Source organism: Pezoporus wallicus, unplaced genomic scaffold (genome assembly GCF_028554395.1).
Source record: "Pezoporus wallicus isolate ANWC-B61680 ecotype Strahan unplaced genomic scaffold, APGP_CSIRO_Pwel_v1 contig_3952, whole genome shotgun sequence".
NCBI lineage: Eukaryota > Metazoa > Chordata > Aves > Psittaciformes > Psittacidae > Pezoporus > Pezoporus wallicus.
Genome location: NW_026635034.1, coordinates 12,455,214 through 12,478,183, shown reverse-complemented (window position 1 = coordinate 12,478,183; position 22,970 = coordinate 12,455,214). Strand labels below are relative to the sequence as shown.

General features: G+C 40.6%; 1 protein-coding gene across 1 annotated transcript in view; it reads left to right on the top strand.

Moving 5' to 3' along the window:
* Nucleotides 1-22,970, top strand: part of TRPM1 (transient receptor potential cation channel subfamily M member 1) — a 90,217-nt gene that overhangs the window by 27,432 nt on the left and 39,815 nt on the right. The window contains exons 3-4 of the mRNA XM_057399073.1: nt 21,003-21,082; nt 21,871-22,066. Of these exons, the coding sequence (XP_057255056.1) occupies nt 21,003-21,082; nt 21,871-22,066 (276 nt within the window). The remainder of the gene's footprint in view (nt 1-21,002; nt 21,083-21,870; nt 22,067-22,970) is intronic.

Sequence of the window (22,970 nt, the reverse complement as noted above, 5' to 3'; positions counted from 1 at the left end):
CGGCCCACAGCTGCAGCAGTGAGCACATCAGCAAATATCTGTTGTGGCAAGTGTCATCAGAATTCTCTGTTCTGTGAAGGACAAACATGATTATTAATAATAATGACCATTTTTGCACTTAAATAAATAGATGGGATGGATGATGGGAAAATGCTAGTAATTGCTAGCAAGTAACTGCTGAAATACCTAATAAATACATTACAAGGTAATCTAAACCTAGTTCTCTGTGTGTATATGCTCCATGAAAAGTTTCAGTATGATGCTAAGTGACTCGCTTGGCCTCCTGTCTGGATTCATTTAAAGTGAAAAGAATATGCGTTTACTGTCAAGAATTTCTGGAGTGACATTTTTACACTGTTGCTGTTACTGATGCAAAACAGCTCTTTGGTGGAAAAGCACCTAATAACTTACACATTTAAAGCTATTCACAAGAAAAGACTGGGGAGAGATGTTACAAATCTCACCTTTCTGTGTTGGAAAGGTGAAGGAAGCATTTGGTCTCTCAAGTTAGCTGTGCAGCACAGCACGGTGAATTACAATGCGCTTTCATCTCCTGCTTGTAGCTTTGCATTCTGCTTCTTTCTCCTTTTGATGCTTGAAAGCATTGATCATAATCCTTTCCTCTTTGAAGGATTCATTTAAGCTGCAGCCTGTATTTGTAACTCAGGCATATCGCTTTTTTGTTAGAATCATGGAATCACAGAATAGTTAGGGTTGGAACGGACCTTAAGATCATCTAGTTCCAACCCCCATGCCATGGGCAGGGACACCTTGCCACTAAACCATCTCGCCCAAGGCTTTGTCCAACCTGTCCTTGAACACTGCCAGGGATGGAGCATTCACAGCCTCCCTGGGCAACCCATTCCAGTGCCTCACCACCGTAACAGGAAAGAATTTCTTCCCCATATCCAATCTAAACTTCCCCTGTTTAAGTTTTAGCCCATTACCCCTTGTCCTATCACTACAGTCCCTAATGAAGAGTCCCTCCTCAGCATCCCTATAGGCCCCCTTCAGATACTGGAAGGCTGCTATGAGGTCTCCACGCAGCCTTCTCTTCCCCAGGCTGAGCAGCCCCAGGTTTCTCAGCCTGTCTTCATACGGGAGGTGCTCCAGTCCCCTGATCATCCTCGTGGCCCTTCTCTGGACTTGTTCCAGCAGTTCCATGTCCTTTTTATGCTGAGGACACCAGAACTGCACACAATACTCCAGGTGAGGTCTCATAAGAGCAGAGTAGAGGGGCAGGATCACCTCCTTTGACCTGCTGGTCATGCTCCTTGTGATGCAGCCCAGGACATGGTTGGCTTTCTGGGCTGCAAGCGCACACTGCTGGCTCATGTTCAAAAGAAAAAGCTAAGTCCTGAATGTTTCATTAGTCTTTTCCCTGACAAAACAAACCCACACTGTTGTGCACAGTTTATTCACTGGTAGGCCTGAAATAGCATTATGGGAAAGTAAAATTAAGGTTACTGGTGGCATTTTAAATAACGTGTCTATTTCCTATGTGATGCTCGTTTCAGAGTGGTGTTTTCTTTCCCCTGTACCCTTCTTGAATGAATGCTGGTGGATAAGTGAAATCGTATGCTGATGGTTTATCCTGGTGAGCTGTGCTTCTCTAGGAATCGGAGTTCCGTGGAACTGCACACTCAGCAAAGTCCAGCAGGGCTGAGAACACACCCTGAGAGCATCCAGCTTAGCTTGAGCTTTGCAACTAAAAGGTGCGGATCATCTTTCCTTATCTTTCATGGGAACTTCCAGTCTGCAAAGCCAATAAAAGAAGCACATGGATGCTTTCTCCTGCTGCCTCACAGGACTTTTAAAACTTTTTTTTGGCATATAGATGCCTCTCTCTCAGAAGTGTGAACAAGGTAATAAATGGCAAGCAATTCAGAGGGCATTGAGATAAATGCAGTGGGATGTATAGAAGTACCCTTTGAAATAGTCTTGTTTTTCATAGCTGTAGGCTAAGAGAGCTCTTGTTCAAGTTACCTGCATTTGTCAGGTATAGGAAGAAGTCAGTGTGTAAATTACTTGACTTTCAGTAAAAGACAGTCAGTGTCATACTAGAGAAGAACATATTAAGCAGGCTCAGGTAGCAGGAAGTTTAGATCTACCTTAGGCTTGTTTTTCTTCTCACCCCCCACTCCCATCTCTCTGGCCTTTTACCTCAGAAAAGGAAATTAAAAACAACTAAAAGGAATGCTACAAACCTTCACTGTATGAACAGAGTTCATATAACTACATTAATGAAAACTGGCAAGTATGAGGTGCAAAGGGCACCCACAAGCTCTGAAATGAAAGGGGGGAGCAATCAGAAAAGCCATCTAAGAGAAGATCTCATCGTTTCAGCCAAAGAATGTAGTTATCTGAAAGAAACATGCTCCAAATAACTTGATTAACCAGAGCACTGCAGTTCTACGAGTATAACTCGCTGTAGTATGGATTTGATGAAATATGAGAAACATTCACTCTGAAAAGGCCCACTAAGAAGGTTGACACACACTGGACATTCCAGCAGGATTATTACAGAACAGGTCTTGGAAAGAAGATAATGCCCCAGACTTCAGTCTGCCACATGAAAGCAGTGTAGATGTGATTGCTGCAGCTAAATTACCAGAGGGTTTTAAATGTTTTTAAAAGGTCTGTATAATAAATCACATATGTACTCTAATTCCTATATATGAGGCCTATATTTATGCTTTGTGCTTTACAAACAGAAAAAAATCTGTCTTTGCCTTGGCAAGCTCTCAGGCTCAGCAGCAGGGTGCGATTGGAAGCTCAGAGCAATGGGTTTGAGTGTGTATTTTGTTCTTCCACGTCCTCAGTGTTCACATCCTCACATTAGATCCAAGAGAATACCAGACCTTTTGTAGGGAATCTGGATCCTTTATATCTTCAAAATGAATAATCTTGTGAAATTATGAGAGTTGTCATGAAAGTAGGCACTGAGATATGTTCATGTCTTCCTATGTAACGCCTATTATAGAGCTGCTGCTTTACTCTAAAACTGGTTCTATGTTTAATGAACCTTCCTCACATGCCAGACAAGTCAGCGAAGCAGTCTTGTGATGGGTATGTCAGTGGCACTGCCTAGGAGAATGAAAAAAAGAAATCTGGTTTTTGAACTAGCTCCTTTTTTCTTTTGCTAAGAGAAACATCTAAGTTAATGAATTAGTCTTCCATTGAGAATAATTGAACTTATTGCAAACTATATGTTTGTTCAATATCAACTCTAGTTTTAGTAAATTCCCAGAAGCAGTGCTATATTAGTACACTAGAACAGTTAGCAGTTGTACAGCTGAAGATTACTGAAACTAAGATTTAGAGATGCCTCCGCACTCCAGGCATTCTTAGAAGAATTATTCACTTCAGATACTGTTTAGGAGTATTTGCTGCTTGCTGGCATTTCTGGTTTAATTGCTGGGGGAACATAATGTGCTTGACAAAGCTGAAAGCTGTAGTGCCACATCCTGTTTCCACAACTTCCTGTGGTTTTAATTTATCTTAACCCATGTATTGATCAGTACGATCTGCATTTATGACAGCAGATTTCTCTTCCCATGTTCCATGACTTTAGAACGCCTACAAGCTGTATGTCTTAGGAGTAATACCAACTGCACAAACTTTTGTGAGTAGGTAAATAGCTCTTTACTGTGTAAGCCTATACTGGACAATCCATGTTTATGTATTAAACTATTCGGATGAACACTGCTAGTAAAGCACAGAGTATTCCCTTTATTGTAGAAGACACTGTTTTGATGCCATATTAAAACTCTTGATCTGAGCATACTTTGACACAGTCTTAGCTTTAAGCTCGTGAATCATCCCATCTGCTTTGTTTGAACAGCTTTCTGTGTATGGCATGGTTTTGCAGAAATCAGGGGGGCTCTTCATGGCTATCAAATCAAGCATGTGCATCAGCATTTACAGAATCAAAAATTAAGCAGATGCCTTTGTATTAAAACCTGGATGTGAGCTGTGCAGGTAGGAGAGAGTTTCGAACGTTTTAGTTGCCTGTGGTGGGGTGGTGTTGGTATGTTGCTACCCCGAGTGATCAGCACTTTCTGTCGTCTTTGTTACAGCTCATCTTTGTCAGTTGTGCTTAAGCAGAACACACAGTTTTGTTGCTGTTTTTTCTGTACAAAGCCTCTTCAGACACAAAGAAAAGGGGGGAGGGAGGGAGGGAGGGAGAACTGTGAAACTGTACAATTGCCACTGTTGCTATGTGAAGTTTAAAAGCTTTCCAAGAGGGAGGACTTATCAGTGGGTGAAATCTTGCCCAAAATAACTCATTTCCCTCACACTTCTCTCAGGATGGAACAGCCTTTCTTGCATTAGCACCAGATTGAAAAAAGCTGGGTCAGTTTTCCTCTGTTCTGCTTTATAAATACTCTTTTAAATTCTAACCACTTGATAAAACTCCAGAGGAATGCCATAGATAGTCCACAGAAGGCAATTACTTCACTTCGTTATACATGTATGTCATCCAGAGAAAAAAATGCAGTGATAATATATGGAAGTTGAAAGAAACTATCAATTTATCTGACAGTCCTGGCCACCTGAAAGAGCTCATTCACTCCATAAGAAGCACTAACTCCTTTTTACAGGAATGTGGTGTTTTCAGTGAATTGCAGACAGGGACCTTACACAAAGGAGGGGGAGAGGAGAACATCATTCTTGCTGCTGCTGCACTGCATGGTTTCATCAAATCCCACTTAAATCAAGGTCATAATAAATTTGCTGGGGATAATAGCCTGTACTTCAAACCAGGCAGATAATTCCATTGCACATTCAAACCCATTTTGTGCAGAGATTATCACATTTCAATAAATGTAGCTTGCTTTATAGGAATCAGTTTGTGAACTAAGCCATTTCTCACCACTTCTGTTCAGGGGATATACTGTTAATCGATTGTACATTGAGGTGGTTGAGTTGTTACTTGTATTAGGTGTTCAACACCGCCAATACCTAGTCCTTCACTGGTATTAAGAGGATTTATGATCAGTTTTTATCAGCCAGGACAGGCTACTTCTTGGCTTTTACTCAGGTTTTACTCAAACTGTAGAGGGTACAGTCTGTGCTTTGTTTAAGCCCACATTGCGGTAAGGTAGGTGATAGCCCTACCTCCTTTGTACCACAGCCTCCCCACCAGCATGTTCTGTATTGCAGTGAGACCCTGGGCCCAGAAGAAGAAAAAACTCAAGTGTTACTACCCCTGAGCAAAAAGTACAGCTGCTTTTGGTGAGAATGTTCTGCCTTTGGTGTTTTGTCACTGACTTCAGTGCATTTTTTTGACTTTATCAAATGATTTCATGTAAGCCTTTCATTTGTGCTCAGGTAGTGTTTATCAGGACTAAATGCTAACTGCTGCCTCCAAGCAAGAATCAGGATAACAAGAGCCAGAGACACTTTGAATCTAGTTCACCCATTCAGTCTTGCACAGGGATCATAGCCAAAGACACTAACATACTCTTCATATGTTTTGTCTTTAAGTTTTTCAAATAGTGCACTTGATTGCAGATTTGGTAGTGGTATCAGGTGGTATGTGTTGTACCAGACCCTGCTGGGACTTGCACTTTTAAAATGATTACTCTTCTTAATAATTGAGGCCTGGGGTTCAAGGACAGCTTTTGTCTTTTCATAAGTGCTGCTGCTTCATGAGTTTCTTGTGGCCAATCAAAGCATTGTGGTGAATGGTTGCAAATTTTGCTGCTACTAAACAGTATTAGGATGGTTATGAATAAGAAACCCCTATTCCTTTTTCATGTGAACAGGCTTATCATGAGCAGTCCAGCCTTTCACCTTTGTCCATTCCTGAGTCTCAGCTAGCTCATTTTTCCTTACAGGCAGATTGCTGTTGTGTTATTTATACTGACATCCATATCTGTGACATCTGTATTAGTGCTCTTCACAAGTTTCAGTAGTTCAGTACTGTTGCATTCTGTGAGGTCCTTGTCATTGGCTCAAGATTTCATTCAGCTATGAAAACATATGGGATTCTTTGAGCTTCAGTTTGTCTCAGCGATGTTAACAGGCTTGGCTTGTAAGTAGCATTCGGTTCCTCTCAAATGGCAAAACTCAGATCCTAAGGGGATTTTGGTACTGCCTTTGTGCTACCACTGCCACCCGCTTCTTCAACATTTTCTTAATTATGTGGCAGTGTAACAACTGTTCACTCCTCTATGACTTCATATTTATAGTTTACTGGGACACGTCAGGTTTCGATTTGGTCTGATAATGACTGTGAGGAAGATTACAATATACTTCCCAGGCGGCTTTCATGCAGCCTGGCTCAGTTCCTACTCAGTTCCTATTTTATTTTTAATTTTGCAGACAAAATCTAAACATTGCATCTTCTTACTGTATTTTGGCATTTTGAAGGTCAGCTCACACATTTGTTGTCCACAAACTTTACTTTTGATTTAAAATTGTGCTCGTTTCTACATGGCAGGGCTGGTTTAGATCTTACAGAATGCTACATGAACAGTGCAGAAGAAAACAAGAGGAAAAATATTTCCTTCGTACTATGTTCAAGGCCAGGTTGGACAGAGCCCTGGGAGGCATGGTCTGGGGTGAGGCATCCTTGCCCATGGAAGGGGGGTTGGAACTAGATGATGTTAAGGTCTTTTCCAGCCCAAACCTTTCTATGATTCTGTGTGAATTACTTGCTTTTATTAGGGGAGTAATTTCAAGACCAGTCAGTATCTGAAAAGAAATGTTACATTTTTTGACTTTGTTCTAATTTCATTGATGTGGACACATTTTGGGAGAGACCAGCAAATGCATCAGATCAGAGTGTAATGTATTTTATCTTTTTGTTAAGGAAATGCTGTTAGCTGCATTCAGTGAGCTGTCAAACATGCCACCTGAAACTTATCACTTGGAAAATCATTTATGTTTACTGTGTTCTCAATTATTCATACATAAAGATAACTGATTATCCAAGTATGAGATTTGTAGCAGTTGTAATAAAACCATAAGAATTTGTTACCTTCTGAAGATAAGCTGTTGATATCAGTGAAAGAAGTGCATTTCAGTTTGGTGTGGGAGTAGTAACGGCACATGTTGACAGTGAAGGATGTCAATAAGGCTTTTTTGGACATGGACTGATGCTTCTGTTTTGTGTGTGAAGACCATGTTAAAATTGTTAAAACCAAATCCATGAGTTCTTCATTCCTGCTTACTCCCTGCAAGCATATGGGTACTGAGCACCATCAGAATCCAAGGGACTGAGACAGTCACAGTGAGGGCAGCAGAGATGTGTATCTTTATCCCTTGCCTTCACAGTGCATTTGTGTCAAGCCATGTCACAAACTAAACTCCCAAGTGCAGTGAGCCTTTCCATAGTACGAGTGCAGGCATCCATGAAAACTATCTTTTGTGTGGTGGCATTTTCTCTGAGAATGTAATTTTTTTTCACTCGTGTTGTTCCTTTGAACTCTGAATGAGCACTTTGGCTGAACTTGGCAGAAGTATATATTTGGAATTAAATGACAGCGATTTCTTCTTCTTCCCATGCAGGATTTGGCCGTAGGCATTTCAGACAGTGAGCGCAGCAGACAGTAGGCTGTTTGCCCTGGACAACAGGAGTGCACATTTATTAGGGTTTTAGCCAACTTGGTAAAGGCTTATCTTACATACACTGTGTGCAAGTTTTTACATGGCTGTTCCCACCCTGGGAACATGCTAATTAATTCCTACTGTATTATATAATTATTATGATTATTAGTATATTTTTATATATATGGAATGAAGTGCTATCTGACCTAATATGCAGGACATTCTCATCAGTGTGTAGGCATCCTGACAAGCTTAAAACACACAGTGTGAAATCTGTGGCTTTTAAAATTTTCGAAACTTGTTTTTTATTTGCAATAGCATGTGAGGAAAATTTTCTTATTGCTTGTAGAGGGGCGCTTTGCTCTCAGGCACCTCAGACTGAACACTTTTAACAGCTTCAGTTTTTTCCTTTTGGGTAGATGCACATGGCATGGTTATCTTGCATCAGCCTCATTGCTCAAACTGAGATGCCAGAGCAGCCATAGTGATGCAGAAGGGCTGGGATATGCTGGCAGGCTTGCAGGCCTGTCAGAGTTCTGTCAAGGGAAGAGTCAGCAAAATTTGCCTTTTATTTTAAAGAATACTGTACTTTTTCAAGTGGACTTTTCTGTCCTCTACTGTAGCTGCAACCCACATTCTTGTTCACTGCCCAAGGAGAGCTCATTTGCAAGCAAAGTGGAATTAATTCCTTTTTAAATTTGTTGCTGTGGAAAGTCTAGCCAAAGAAACATACCACACTGCATGTCTGAGTGCCATTTTCACAAGGGAGTTGAATGCCCAAATCACTACGATTTTTATAGATTTAATGCCTTATATATCTTTGATAATATTTCTTAGGTTGTTCAACAGGTTAACTTTTTCTAGCTCAGCGTACATCACGTTCCAGATATAATGATCTTTACGGATGCTTCTTCTGTCTGAAATCTGTTTTCTTTGGAAAAAGGAACATCTGTTAACTTTATCATATGTCTTCCATTTCTGTTCTCGGCTTTCAAGAATGGTGGGTGTAGTGGCTTTGAAACAATCCCTTTGCTTGAACAGGGTATCAGACAGCTTCTGCAACAACTGGAACTTAAGCTTCATGTGATTTCAGAGGTCAGAACTAGCAACATGATTTTGAAAGCATGGAAAATTTATGCCTCTGTGGAGTATGTCTGTGTTTCAGTGCTTGTTTAATACATTGATAAGAAGTATCTCATTAAATTTAGTGAACTTTGGATGAAGGCTTCAAGTAAAAAATTCCCTAAATGAAGGAGTGCTATGTATTTCCATTATTAATGGAGCAGTGTGCCCCACGATAGACTTAGTTGTTTCTTTGATTTTTGTGGTCTCTTACTAGTGTCTCGCTCTCTTTAGAATTTGCCATTTCCTCAAACAGAAATGGAGTCGTAAATTTGTTTGGCATTGTAGTTTTCCAGAGGCTTGTCCAAGTCTTCCATGCCCCATTGCTGTTCTCATGAAGTCAGCAGGAAGTTTGTGTCATTAGGAAGAGCAGGGTCTGGTTCTAAACCAGAGCATTCAGCTACATGCTTTGGAGTTTAGGGCAGGACAGAAGTTGAAACGTGTCTGTAAAGTATTTCTTTGCCAATCACAGACGGGTGTGTGTTTACTACAGTGGAGATCAGGTACAGGAACAGTGAAACAAGATCAGAATCTAGCAGGCTACTTGTCTGCACAGTGCAGGGCAGTAGAAGAAGGGAGTCAGACTGCCTTTAGCTCAAGACAGTACAATCCTTAGATGTGACTCTAGATGTCATCCTTATCTATTGTGTTGTGTTGGCAGCCGGCACAGCAACAGGTAGAAGTTTGAAAGTCAGAGCAGAAAAAAGAGCTACCTGAACATAATGTAACCTTTGCTATTGGTACTTTTTAAATGATGAGAAGATGCCAAAGAAACCCTTTGCAGCAGAGGAATTAATTAAATAGACAAAAGCAACAGGGTATGAAAATGCATGTGATATGCAAAGTTCAAAATGAATGGCTTATTTACGACTTCAGCTGGTTTAGTACAGCATTTTGCCAACTTCAAATTGTTCTGAAAAGGATTAGATATAATTAATGCTGTATGACCTGCTTTTTCCTTCTTTTCAAAGAATGTAGAGCTGTACATCTAATGAGGACCCCTGAAAGGACTATTATGTCCAATTGTCTCAATTATGCAAATAACGTTGATATTTTAGCAGAAGGGAGGGAATACTTCAAATTAAAAGTTTGAGCTCCTGCTCCAGCCTTTCTGCAGTGCCGGCACTTTTGCAGCAAGTACATCCACTGTTTGAAAAGAGGAAAAGAGGTTTAACAAATTGGAGATTTGGGCACTATCAAAGTAGATTTGTTGTGCCTTGTTCCACCATGAGATGAAAATACCCTCTGGGCAGGGAGATGGGTCATGAGACTTCTAAAGGATTACCTTCAAAGGGAGTCATGAGATTGGTTTGAACAAAGAAGCTGCTCACATGCTTATCATATGAGATTCTCTTCTTAAAGTGGTGAAAACCCATCTCCTTGGGAATTCTCATGAACTTCAGAGAGACTGGAAGTCCTCACAGTAAGATGAATGAGAAGTCTGAACAATAAACAGAAAGATGGGACAGAAGCTCAGAGTTAAATGCAGTTTATTTATTCTAGATGTAATTCATCCTCCCAAACTCTGAAACCCTTCCAGTGACAAGCAGGTAGGACATTATTTTAAGTTATTTTTCATTTCACTCCTGATCATCTTCTGCTTTGCTGCCTTCTTTTGCATTGATATCCGTAATTGAAATTTGTACTGGAGAGCTATACAGTGACCTGCAGTTGATTGGAGAAAGGTAATACAGTTGAAATGACAATGTTGTGATTAGAGTGCTTCCTAGGCTTCTCATTTTTTTGAAAGAGGTGAAATCTGAGGTGCTAATTGTAAAATGACAAATGGAGTTTTCAAGGCCAAAAAAGGTGTCTCAAAGCATTTCAAAATTAGGATATTGCTTGGATAAAACATCTAATAAGATGAAGAAATGCTGGCAGAGAGATGAGGTGATATGTATTTCAGTGTTTTGAATGCTAATTTAGACCTACCTCTAGCAAATAGGAATGGAGTTCTGGGGTTATTTTTTGTTCCGTAAGTTGGGACTTGGCTTTATTTTGGCGTTGTTTTCAGTTTTCAAAATTAGCCAGTAATATTTTCTGGAGTTTGATTTTGTCAACAAGCCTTCTGCTAAGCAAGTCTCTTTCTGTGTGTGTGTGTTCCCAATTAAGTTTATCAAGGTCTGATGGTAGGTCAGGAATTAGGGAAGTCTTGGAGCAGAAAAGGGCATAATATATGGCGGTAATCTTTCCTTACTCCAGTGAGGCTTGCCAGTAACAGGGGTTTCCCACTGAAAATCTAACAACTGCCTCATCGCATTTATGTCTGCAATGCTGCTGTTGTCATTTGGAGTAATGCAGTTCTGCTATAACACACGCGGGGCTCCAAGACGAGAAATCTCTGTGAGAACTCCCTCACCAAGATCCAACCTCTAAGATCCCAGAGTATTCACATACCTATTCTTCAAATGACCGATAGCCAAGAAAGCTCAGTTTGGCCCCTTGCTACCTACCAGCTTTTCAAGTCACAACTCCAAAAATGATGCTCCATACACTCCTCTCATTTCTTCGCCTCCTGCTGTGGTGCAGCTGGGGTCTTGGGGATGGACATCTCAGTAACAGTAGCTCCAAGAGGGCATATCCCTATATTCCCGTCAAGCAAGAGACAGCCGTGATCACAGTTTCTGGCCTGCTCAAGTCTTTCCTAACTCTCCTCATTCAGGTTTTAAAATTTGTCTTCCCCACATTTGATAGTGGTTTGAATCCAGCAAACTGAAACCTTTATCATCATTTCTCTCCACTGTCATTTTAATTCAAATAGCAGACGGTGGCTAACATTTTATGTTAATGAGTTATACATCATATTTGACACCTTTAAAGGATAGTGTATCTTAGAACAAGCAGAGTGTTTACTGTGTTATTTCCTGATCATATTATGATCTGTTGAAGCTAGAACAATGTGTTGCACGCCATAAGAAACAATCCAGGAACATCACTGGAGAGACTGTTGTCTGATTCTGTGGTGCCTGTTCATTCTGTTCAGTGGCAGCTTCAAGGGCTTTAGGTGCCTAAGGACTGAAAAGAAGATTAACCAAATTGTCTGAAAACTGTGCAATCTACAAACTCATTTGAAATCTCTGGTTGCTCTCACACTTTGGAATTTTTTCAGTCCTGAAGGACTCAACTTTTCATGAAGTTCTGAATGAATGTTGGCAACTTTGAGATATGTAATACAATATTTTAAACATACATATTTGGTGTCTCCAGGAAATAATTTAACCCTTGAGTTCCAATGTTTTCATAATGATTTCTAGGAGATTATAAGGAATAATGTTGTGCAAACCCTGCAGCCTGAGAATCAAATTAGTTGGAAATTTTTCCTTTTTGAAAATGACAGAAAGCAGCAGTGTGTAAAAATGTGGCTGGTTGTGGTATATTCTGTCAACAGTTATGTGTTTAGCCAGTGCCCGGAAAAGAATCGCATTCCAGAGTGTCAGATTATCCATGGCAAGTTGCACATTTTCAACAGCTCAAACTGTTTAACAGAATTCTACCTGGAGAATCTTCCTTTCAGGAAAGCTGCATGTACTGTAAACTAGTGTTAATTTCTTAAGAAACACATTGGCCGACTCATATATTACAGATATAGTTGCAAAAAGTATTCGTAGTGACAGAAGGCAGAAGAAAGACTAAATACTCATGCTGTCTTTTCTCAACATATATATTTGTTTAGCATCTCCAGACTTCAAAGTCTTCAGATATATGCTTATATTGTATTATATTCTGAATATAGACATTTTACTTTGTAGTAATTTCAAAGTGTGTTTAATTAACATGCCTGGGAGTGTGCCTTAAATAGTGGCTTGCTTTCACCAGGTTTTGAAAACGGCAGTATAATAGATTCTCGAAGCCTGCCAGCTCGGTGCACTCTGTGCTTCAAGTTGTTCCAATTTGAGCCAGCTCTCACAGATGAGATCTCACACAACATGCAGTCATCCCCTAAAAATGCTTTTCATTCATGGTTTGCCCTATTTTGTACAGAAAAATGTTTATAAGGCTTTACTCCATACTGTCACATCTTGCAGGAAAAATCAATCCCAGGTTTTACAGATGTTATGGCTGAGCTAGAAACTTGTAAGCTCTTACATCAAATTTGTAACCTCTTTTGCAAACAACACATTCTTGATCATTTCTATGCTAATAGTTGTTATTCTTAATAATGTGGACTCCAATGGCCCAGATCTCTCACAGGTAGAGGCAATATTCTAGTCCAAGTCAATGTTTTTTGCATCTGCATCATTTAGTTGCATGTATAATTAACACCATATGACACCGTTTTCTGGTTTTGTAACGAGGGAAGTACTTTGTTATGTTGGTTACAGTTTTGTAGTACTGATGAATTTCACACAGGAAGATCTGCTGTTGAGGGTGTTGAATCACATGAGGTGTCATGATAATAGCGTCTTTCTATTTTGTGTCAGAATGGCCTGTATTAAAGGCTCATAGTTAAGAGCAGTTTAAAAGAAACATCCCACATACATATTATCTGGAAGCATTCTGACTTCCTTTAAAACCATATCTAGCAGAGATGTTAGACAGGGTAGGCAATTGTTACAGTACAAAAATCATTCCTAAGCCTTGTCAGAGCTAGATACCAGAATCATCTTGTACTTCAAATAAGATTTATTAATAAATTAGTGCATGGAGGAGATGAGCAATTACCAGCCTGCTTTGGCTACTTTCTGTGTCTCCCTGTTCATCCACTCTGCTATCTTGGGCCTCTTAAGATAGGTTGCTTGTGGGCAAAGATGACCCCTCTAAGCATAGATAATGTTGCTCAACACTTCCATCCTATTATCTTGGGTTGTGTTTGTTAGAATTCAGCCATGATTTAAGAACTTGGAGTAAAACTGGCCACATGGAGCGTCTACAGGCTGAAGGGGTTTATGGGGAAAGTACAGTCAGAAAGTACAGGTACATACTTGTGTTCCACATCTCCCTAGCAATTGGAACAGAAGGGCTAAAGTCAAGAGAAGGAAGTGGCAAGTTAATAACAGAACTGGAATAGGTAACAAATAGGAATTATACGTTATTGTTATCTTAAATAACATTTTCCCTGAAATTTGGTACCATAAGGGCTGGGGCCGAGCTAGTGCAGGAATGGCTTTTGCTACCTTAAAATGTGGTAGGTGTGGTGTGCAACTGGGGCAGTGAGCTGATTCCTGTATTCCACACAAAACACCCCAAAACGTTCTCCATTGCAGAACTACCGAAGGTCTGTTCTTCCCAGGCCAGCACTGAGCCAAGCTGTCCTGCAGTATGTGTTAGATGGTTGTTTAGTTTCTTTGTTTTAGTGCATTAGCTGTACAGTTACACTGCTGCTGAGCAGTGCTCAAGCAGCTGCGCCTGCCTCTCAGTAGTGTGTCTGAGCTTGTCCAGCACACCTCACTGATGTGCCTCCATTGACTTTGTGCTGGAGCTGGGTATATCCAGTCATGTCGGAGCAAGCCAGGCCTGCTGGGGTGTAGAGGCTATAGCTGTTTTTCACATCTGTAAGCCTCTGGGGAAGAGCTGTGTATCTTTAAGAGATTGTGTTAACTTTAAAAAGAGCTTGCAACTTTGTTTTGTAGACTGTCTCCCTAAGTTAATGAGCGTGGAGAGAAAATTACTCCTCTTGTTTCAGTGGATGTTTGCTGTGTGCCTCACCAGCAGGCCAGGAACACAAAGCGTAATGAAGGCATGAAAACTCATTACAGCTCTCCATGCAATGTAGCACTACTTACTGGTTTCCACAGCAGCAGCAGGAGTGATTTCTGGCCGCAGTTTGAAATAACAGCATTACTTACTGTCATCCTGCCTGTTGTGTGTTAGACTTAGCCACAGAGTAGATGGTTCCCTGACAAGGTTGCTGCAAGAACACAGGTTAAAGTTGAACTGTATGAAAAATACAGTGGGATGAGAATAAGAATTGTCATGAGGAAATAATCTGTATTTGAAAGAATCTTATGAATATTACACATCCCTTCTTGATGCTATATTTATTAGCAAACAATATGAGAGATCTGCTTTCTGTTTGGTATTGTTTGGTACTTCGTATTCTAATAATTGCTAAAACTATTATCGTAGAATCAAAGAACAGCAACTGTTTTTGATACAACTCTTGCAAACAAGGGGTTTGGAAATTTAGTTTAGATTCACAGGAAGTTCACCACGTTCTGTGGTTGGGGATATTGTTCATGGCTCTGGCTCCCTAGTGGCATAATGCACATTCAAAATAGCATTGTGGGGGTTTGCCCTTTATATCTTAGTAATGAACAGCCTTTCAGTAAAACCTTACCAGTACATGAGTGGCTGCAAAGTCAGCTGTTAACATCCCTCACATAGTTCAAAATATTTTTCTCCAAGCAAGGGCGGTTGTTCTGGGTAGAACTGATCACCTAAAGGGTTCATCAGCTGGAGAAACTGTTCCATCAGAGTGAAGAGTGATGGGTAGTGTAATTGGGATGTTGCATTTAAAGGCAGCACAAAATATGAATCTTTCTAGTATGACTTTTCAAGTTTCAGGTTACAGTGATTCTGCTGATGCAGTGATTTTTCTTTTTTTTTTTTTTTCCCAACTGTTTATTGGGCAGTTCTTTGTTTTCTCTCAAGTAACATCAACTGGATGTGATTACCTACATGGTATTCACAGAAATCTGTGGACTTGTTTACACAGTGAATGGACTTGTGCACACACCATGCACGTACTCATGGTGTGAATTCTGTTCCACTTCCAGATTACTTCTGTTACTGTCTTATCAAAACAAGCATCTCTTTGCTCCAATCTGGCATAAATGCCCCAGTTTAATCCTGTAGAACATTCTAATTAAATAATTGAGAACACAGTTGAGATCTGACTTCCCTGATGTTACCAACTTTTGCAGCAGACTGCAAGCTAAGGGAGGATTACCAGGAAATGTTGGTGAGATGGTGTGAACAGGGCTACAGCTGAATGTCTCCATAAGTGACAATAATCAAACCACAGTGTAACAAGCTGTTGGTGAAAATAATGTGTATTATTCCAGAGATGGGAGCTCTGCTGCCCAGCCAACTCCGCTTTTGCATTATTCTATGCTTGATTTAGCCTGAGCAGCTTTGTCAAACCTTGTATTATGCATGAGACACAGTCATTTGGTCCCCTGCCTATTCCCCCATTGCATCTGTGTGCCAGGCACTGCTGTGTCGGATCCCTATATGTGGCTCCATGCAGCAAGCACTGCTGTTCACATGCCTGCTTTGCTGACCTGCTGTGCTGGGTACTGGCAGAGCCTCATTGAGTGCAGCAGTGGGGGAGGCTGTGCCTCAGAGCTGTCCTGCAGTGCGTGCTCTCTAGATGCAAGGTAAGGCCAAAGCCCCATCCCATCCTGTGACCAAGTCGAGCATGCCAAGCTATCCAGTAAAGACATGTGTCCCTGTTGCATGGAGCCTCTGTCCTTGGGGGTTGTGGCAGTTGAGTGGGATGACGGCACTGGCTTTAGGTCTGGTTGAGTTGAGGCTTTGGGTGTACTCCAGTGACACTATGACTCTCATCCCTGCCCATTTTCACCCCCCAAATTCTTTCACTTTCTTTGGTGGTAGTTTTATCATGGTTATCCACAGACACTAAATACTGCCGCTATCTTGCCGAGGTGTATGATAACTGAAATTCACAGCTGCTGGTGGCACAATGGCAGGTAAGAGTTTGTAGCATGACAATTTCAGTGGCTTTGCTTTCCTGTGTTGATCCCCACCCTGGATTTTCACTGCAGGTGCATCAGTCCAGAGACCACTTGCTGCTCAGAGATGTGGGATTTCTTATGATACACCCTGAAATTAGGGCCCAGTGTGTGTTCATCGGTTATATATGAAGTAAAAATACATAAAATGTAATGGCAATTTAGCAGCAAACTGGAATTACTTATATTTGGTGGTGAGAGAAAATTTTCTCTTCAGTTACTGCATGTCTGCAGCCCTAGATACACGTTTCTCAGCAAATTGTGTGGTGTGTGTGTTAGTCAGAGGACAACTGGTTTTTTATTAATGGCTGTGTTAGAAACTATTTGTTTAGGGTCTTGATTTTGTTTACTTATGATTTACAAACAACACCACTAATTTCCATTCCTTTCTGCAGGAGGATACCTTCTTTTAATGCTAAAGAGAACTAACAAATCCATAATAATTAAGGAGTGTGACCAGCAGGTCAAAGGAGGTGATCCTGCCCCTCTACTCTGCTCTTATGAGACCTCACCTGGAGTATTGTGTGCAGTTCTGATGTCCTCAACCTAAAAAAGGACATGGAACTGTTGGAAGAAGCCCAGAGGAGTCCCAGAAGGATGATCAGGGGACTGGAGCACCTCCCGTATGAAGATAGGCTGAGAAAGTTGGGGCTGTTCAGACTGGGGAAGAGAAGGCTGCGTGGAGACCTCATAGCAGCCTTCCAGTATCTGAAGGGGGCCTATAGGGCTGCTGGGGAGGGACTCTTCATTAGCTACTGTAGTGACAGGACAAGGGGTAACGTGTTAAAACTTAAACAGGGGAAGTTTAGATTAGATATAGGGAAGAAATTCTTTACTGTGAGGGTGGTGAGGCACTGGAATGGGTTGCCCAGGGAAGCTGTGAATGCTCCATCCCTGGCAGTGTTCAAGGCCGGGTTGGGCAGAGCCTTGGGTGACATGGTTTAGTGTGAGGTGTCCCTGCCCATGCCAAGGGGGGGTAGAACTAGATGATCTTAAGGTCCTTTCCAACCCTAACTATTCTATGATTCTATAAAGTCAGTGTTAATTAATGCTGCTTCTTGGCAACATACTGATTTCTGGGCTGTAGACCAAAAATCAGCAGTGGTTTTGTTTTTATAATTTAGGAGACTCATTGTTAGTTTTCGTAAAGGAGAACAAATACGCCACTGAGCATCTGAAATGTGTTTTTTCAAAAGTAGATTGATTAGTGCATGCAGGATTTGCTGTGATGAGCAGGGTTGAACTACACCACAATCAACAAGTTAGGATCTTGCTTTTTTTGTGTTTCCTCAATGTAAAATGAAAACGTGCAGTGATTTTTAGTACCACGGTCTTGCTGCCAGCAGCTGTTTGTCTGTCAGCCTAATACTCCCACTGGCTGTTGGTCTGAATTCTGTAGCTGCTCTGTCATAGTCCTTTAACAATTCATCCATTCCAGCAAGGCTTATTTTTTTCAAACTCACAAGAGTCAGTGTTCATACTTGCATTTGTCCTCAAGAAAACAAACAGATTTTAATCCAGAGAGAGAAAGGTACAGAATCTGTATCAAATAAGTGGGGAAAGTGCCCGTTTTCTGACAGTGAATGTTTCTGCTCAAGTATTTGCACTGGATTATAGCAAAGCTTTGGTTAAGCAGATTAAATAGACAAAGCAGTGAAACATCAAAGGCTGCCCAAATGTGCTGAGGTTTTATTTCCCTGATCTGTAATGCCTGCTTTTGCCTTCCTCTCATTAGCACAGAAAAATAAGCCAGTAGAACACAATGTATTGTGCAACTGTAGTGCGTATAGTGACTGATTTCTAACAGGGTTTTTAGGTATTGTAGAGATCATTTTAGATACCAAGATGCAAAAGCTTCTCCCCAAGCACAGATAGTAGCCTGTGACTTCAGCCAGGGGTTAATTTACTGGTTTTACTTGAAGCACCCAAAATAGCAAAGGGAAGTGTCCTTTGGTGAGCTGTGAGGAATAATGTAAAGCAGTTAAATGTGCAGCATCTGTTACCATTTATATTTCAAAAGTGTTTCCTGCACTGTGGGATTGATTTGGGCATTGGTGTCACTTGGTCAAGGACTTACCAGAGGCCATGCAGAAGTCTAAAGTTTTATCTGGGGGAAAATAGTGAATATGTTTTAAATACAGAAAATAGTAATAAACCTAAATCAATTAAAAATTAGTTAAAAACAAAAATCCAGAAATTAAGAAGCAGGTGATGTAACCTCTGGAACAGGTTCCTGTTAAGCTTATTTTATATTAAAGGTCATTAGCTGGTATGATGTGCTTAAGCACAAGTAAGGACATTGGACACAGTTGTCAAGCAGCAGTGAATTTGGTCACTGGGTGGTTTTGGGTTAGTTTTAAAAAAACAGTGTAATTCCAATCAAATAGACTATTTTTTTCTCTCTGAATATTTTGAACAGCCTGAATAAATTAGCAAATCTGGTTCTGAATAGGTAAATGGCATCTCTTGGATATAAGCACCCACCTCTACATACCACAGTGTTTCATGGATCTCCCTATCTTGAGTGTTCTCTTCTGTACGTTTCTAGAGCTGCACCTCAGTAACTATACTGATGTTATGCTAAAGCATCTTCTGTGCTCTGTTTCTAACAATAGTATTGCTAAAACTTGTCATTCCATAAAAGCCTTGCCAGAAAGCATATAGAAAAAATCTAAATATTTTCAGGGATAAAGGCTCTTTAGGTTCATTTGAAGAAGGAATGTATGGAGTCAAGACAGGAAAGCTAAGTCACAAGGCCTTCAGATACTGAATTTAATATTCCCTTCCTTCAAACTTTGCTGCATGATCAAGGTCTTTATGCTAAATGCCTGAAATTCATGCCTTGTCATTCAGGCAGCAAGTAGCAGTGTAAGCTTTGTGAAGCTTTGTCTGATGAGCTCTGAACATTTCCTCACTCTGTGGTGCTATGGGCTCAAAACGGCTCCTTTCACAATGAAATGAGGTGGTTCTGCCCTGAGGGAGTCAGTAAATACACTAGAGTGCGAGCAGAAGTGCAGGATCTCCCAGAGCACTGGGACTATCAAGGCATTCTCTCTCAGAGGCACCTGGAAGGTTTTCATATCTGGACAGATCAGGGACAGCTTTTTCATGCAGTAGAAGCCTAGGTTTGAAATATATTTGTAGTTATTTGCAATGAGGGAACTTCAGGTAGTCTCCTATTATTTCAGACATAATGGAGAAAACTAAGAAGCCAGACAGGAGCTAACAAGTCAACAAACAAAGGAACTTCAGAGACAGCTCTTGCTTTACACAAGAGAGAAGGATGAACTACCACACCCTCTGTTTGGCGTGCTGCAGACTGTGCAGCACTGGGGGGCTAGTCCAGTCTCGAAGCTGTTACCACATAGCCTGATAGAGCACTCATCCAGATCTGCAGCTGACTTTCTTAAGCCAGGAAATCAGCAAGGTTTTTAGTTCTTTCTCTAGGAAAGGCCCCTTCCTGTCACTGAAGGCTCCCTGAAAGTTCTCGTGTCATTTTTAGCTTTTCTCTTCGCAAAATTTTTATTTCACTTCCACAGAGGAAACTAAAGCAAAACCTATATTTGCTTACTACTTGAAAAAATGAGTTAAGACACAATTCCAATGCAAACTCAGAAGCAGCAGCTTTTCTCAGCAAGGCCAAGTTACCAGTGTCATCAAAATTGTGAGTGGTTTTTAACATTTTTCATGAATTCCTTTAACTTTTCTATATTCACCACTAAATGTTGGTTTATTATTGCAGTCATGATGGTGTTTTGCCTTGTTGATGGCTGCAGGGACAGAGAAGGCCTGGGGCCTGCAAGTAAGAAGCTATGGGAAACTGGCCTGCAGCCGTTTCTGAACTCCCTTTCTTCAGTGTTCCCAAGCTCAGCTGGACTGCACTTCTGCAACAGGCTTCCTAACTGCATTGCACAGATCTGTGATTTTGTTCTAGCTTGCCTATGCATCGTTGTTTTCAAACAGCTGTGAGCTTGCTCTAGTTTCTGGTTTGTAATCCCAGAATAATAGGCCAACACAATTTTATGTTGTCTTCAGGGTTGGTTTCCTCCTGTTTCACAGATACACCATGCCTAAAGTGTCTGCACTTTTTTTGTCAAATGTTCTTTAAACTTAAGAAGTGCTTCATCCTGAAACATCTCTCATTAAGAGTAGGATGCCTTTGGAATGACTGGAACTTGATTCACGACCAGAAGTTATTTTGAGATGACTTTTGATCAAACAGGGAAATTTTCTGGGAAGTGATTTCTGTGTACACAGAACAATACTAAAGTATTATTTAGAGTAAATACTGTTCATCTATTTATGTCACAATTCATGCTGGTTTCCTGTACTACTTTGAGTTCATTTACTGTATACTAAAATAGGAAGAAGCAGCTGTATTTTGGGTAAACATTGTAATTTCAGGAGAGTATCTTTGCATTTTTACACACGTTTGAGATTTGAATTTTATCCAAGGCATGGAAAATTCACATTACCTACTTTCTGCATGAGTAAACGTATCTCCTGTTTAAATGTGATTTAATGAATTTGGTGCTTGTTTAAAAACTGTAGCTGAAAATAGAAGGCAGATGTTACTGTACCTACCACACAGAAATATTTCAGTATGTTCTTTTTTTTCTACCATTTAAGGGTCAGAAGGCTTGGATAGAGAAGACCTTTTCTAAAAGAGAATGCATCTACGTAATTGCCAACAACAAAGACACTAGCAGGTAACATTTGAATTTTTTGTTTTGGCCAACAGAAAAAGTTAATACTGAAGAAACTGGACTCGATTTGATATTAGACATGAGAAACTGAGACCCAGCTTACTCACTGCCCTTAAAGGGAGGTGGCGGGGCAACAAAAGTGCAAGATGTGCTTGCACTCAAATCTGTGCAGAGCCATGGGACATGTCATACAGATGATAAGGCTGGGCAGCAGGAGCAGCAGTGAGTTGTTAGTTCCTGGCTTTGCGAACCAGAACATAAACTCATATTGAATTCTGAAATCAAGGGTGCAATAATGTGCCCTGTGAAGTAAGTGGTACCGTTCTTCACAGTTGCTAAGAAACTGCCACTAACAATACTATACAAGGGGGACTGCAATTCTTAGTCCAAATACTAGTATTACTGCTGCTGCATTGACTAGCTAAATTGTGGTCCAGCTTGTTTGGGTGACATTAACTGTTTACATCACATGCTAGCTGTCACCTCGGAGTAAGAAACAGATGGTCGCCACTCTTGTTCTGCATTTTTGCTTCTTCCCTGTCTGTCAGCCTAGAACAGCTTTCCAGTGTATAACAGAAGTGAAGTGTAATTTTTAATCTTTGTTAAGAAATGCTGGTGGCCTGGTAATTCTGCACATGTGTGTATGCAAATACAACAGGTATGACTTAGAAGAGGTGTTTCTATGATTCATGCAGAGCAAGGCATGGTCAGTTGAAAATTTGGTTTCTGTTTTGTTTTAAATCAACATTCAATATTGAAGGTACTCTAATCAAAGTCTTAGTAACTTACAGGTGCTGCTGTGGCCAGCTCATCAATCAACATATTCCACCTCCTCCGAGTATAACAGCTAATAAAAATGGAGAAGAAACAAAGCAAGTGGAAGCTCAGCCAGAGAAGTGGTCTGTCAGTAAACACACCCAGACATACCCAACTGATGCCTATGGAAACCTTGAATTCCAGGGAGGAGGACATTCAAATAAGGCCATGGTAAGAAGTGTATGGTACACAAAGATATTCATCCGGTATGTTAGCTGAATAGACATGGGTCAGGATTCCAGCTCACTCAGTGCATTATCCATTGAAATCAAAGAAGGTCTCTTTGCTGACTCAGAGAGTCAAGATGCTCAAAGAGAGGAAAAGAGAGAAAAGGCAAGAAAAAAATACTACCTACTTAGAAACACCTTACAATGTCTTGATGAAACAGTTTCATTGAAGTTGCTGTCAATAAATATGAGCTAAGGAGGCAGCTGCATGTATTAGTGCATAAGATTCCATCTGTTTGTATTAGATTTGTGGGGCAAAGAACCCAGCGTGGACAGAGATAATTTTTTCTAAGGTTTGAAATCTAATACTAGTAGAAATTTGGTTTCCTGACAGAGCTGGGAAGTGGACTGCTGAGTTTTCTTAGCAGTAAAAGTGACAGCAAGTCAAGCCTCTGAAAAACAATTTTGTTTTGCCTCTCTTGTGAAGAAATACAAACCTGGATTTTCTTTGCCCTTTTTCTTTCTTGTTTCTCTGCTGGGACTGCCACTGGAGACAAGCACACTGCAAAAAATTGTCCAGAATGTATCGGAGAGGTTGGGGGGGTTTGGTGGTGGTTTGTTTTTAAAGTGGAAATTATATGTATGAGTTTCTTTCATCATTTTCTTTGATTGAGCAGTAGTTTGAAATGAAAAAATCACAGTGATGGAACTAAACTAAGAAGAATGCACATCATTGCTACAGTGACAGAAATAGGTACATCAACAGCAGGTGGGATAAAATGTAGCATAAGCCTCCTATTTCTTGTGAAGGTCATTGCTTCTCCTTGGCAGTCAAACCAGAGGTTTTAGGAGCAGTACACAACACCTGCCAGTCATTTGAAGTAGGTGGTTTCCTACAATGCAGATCT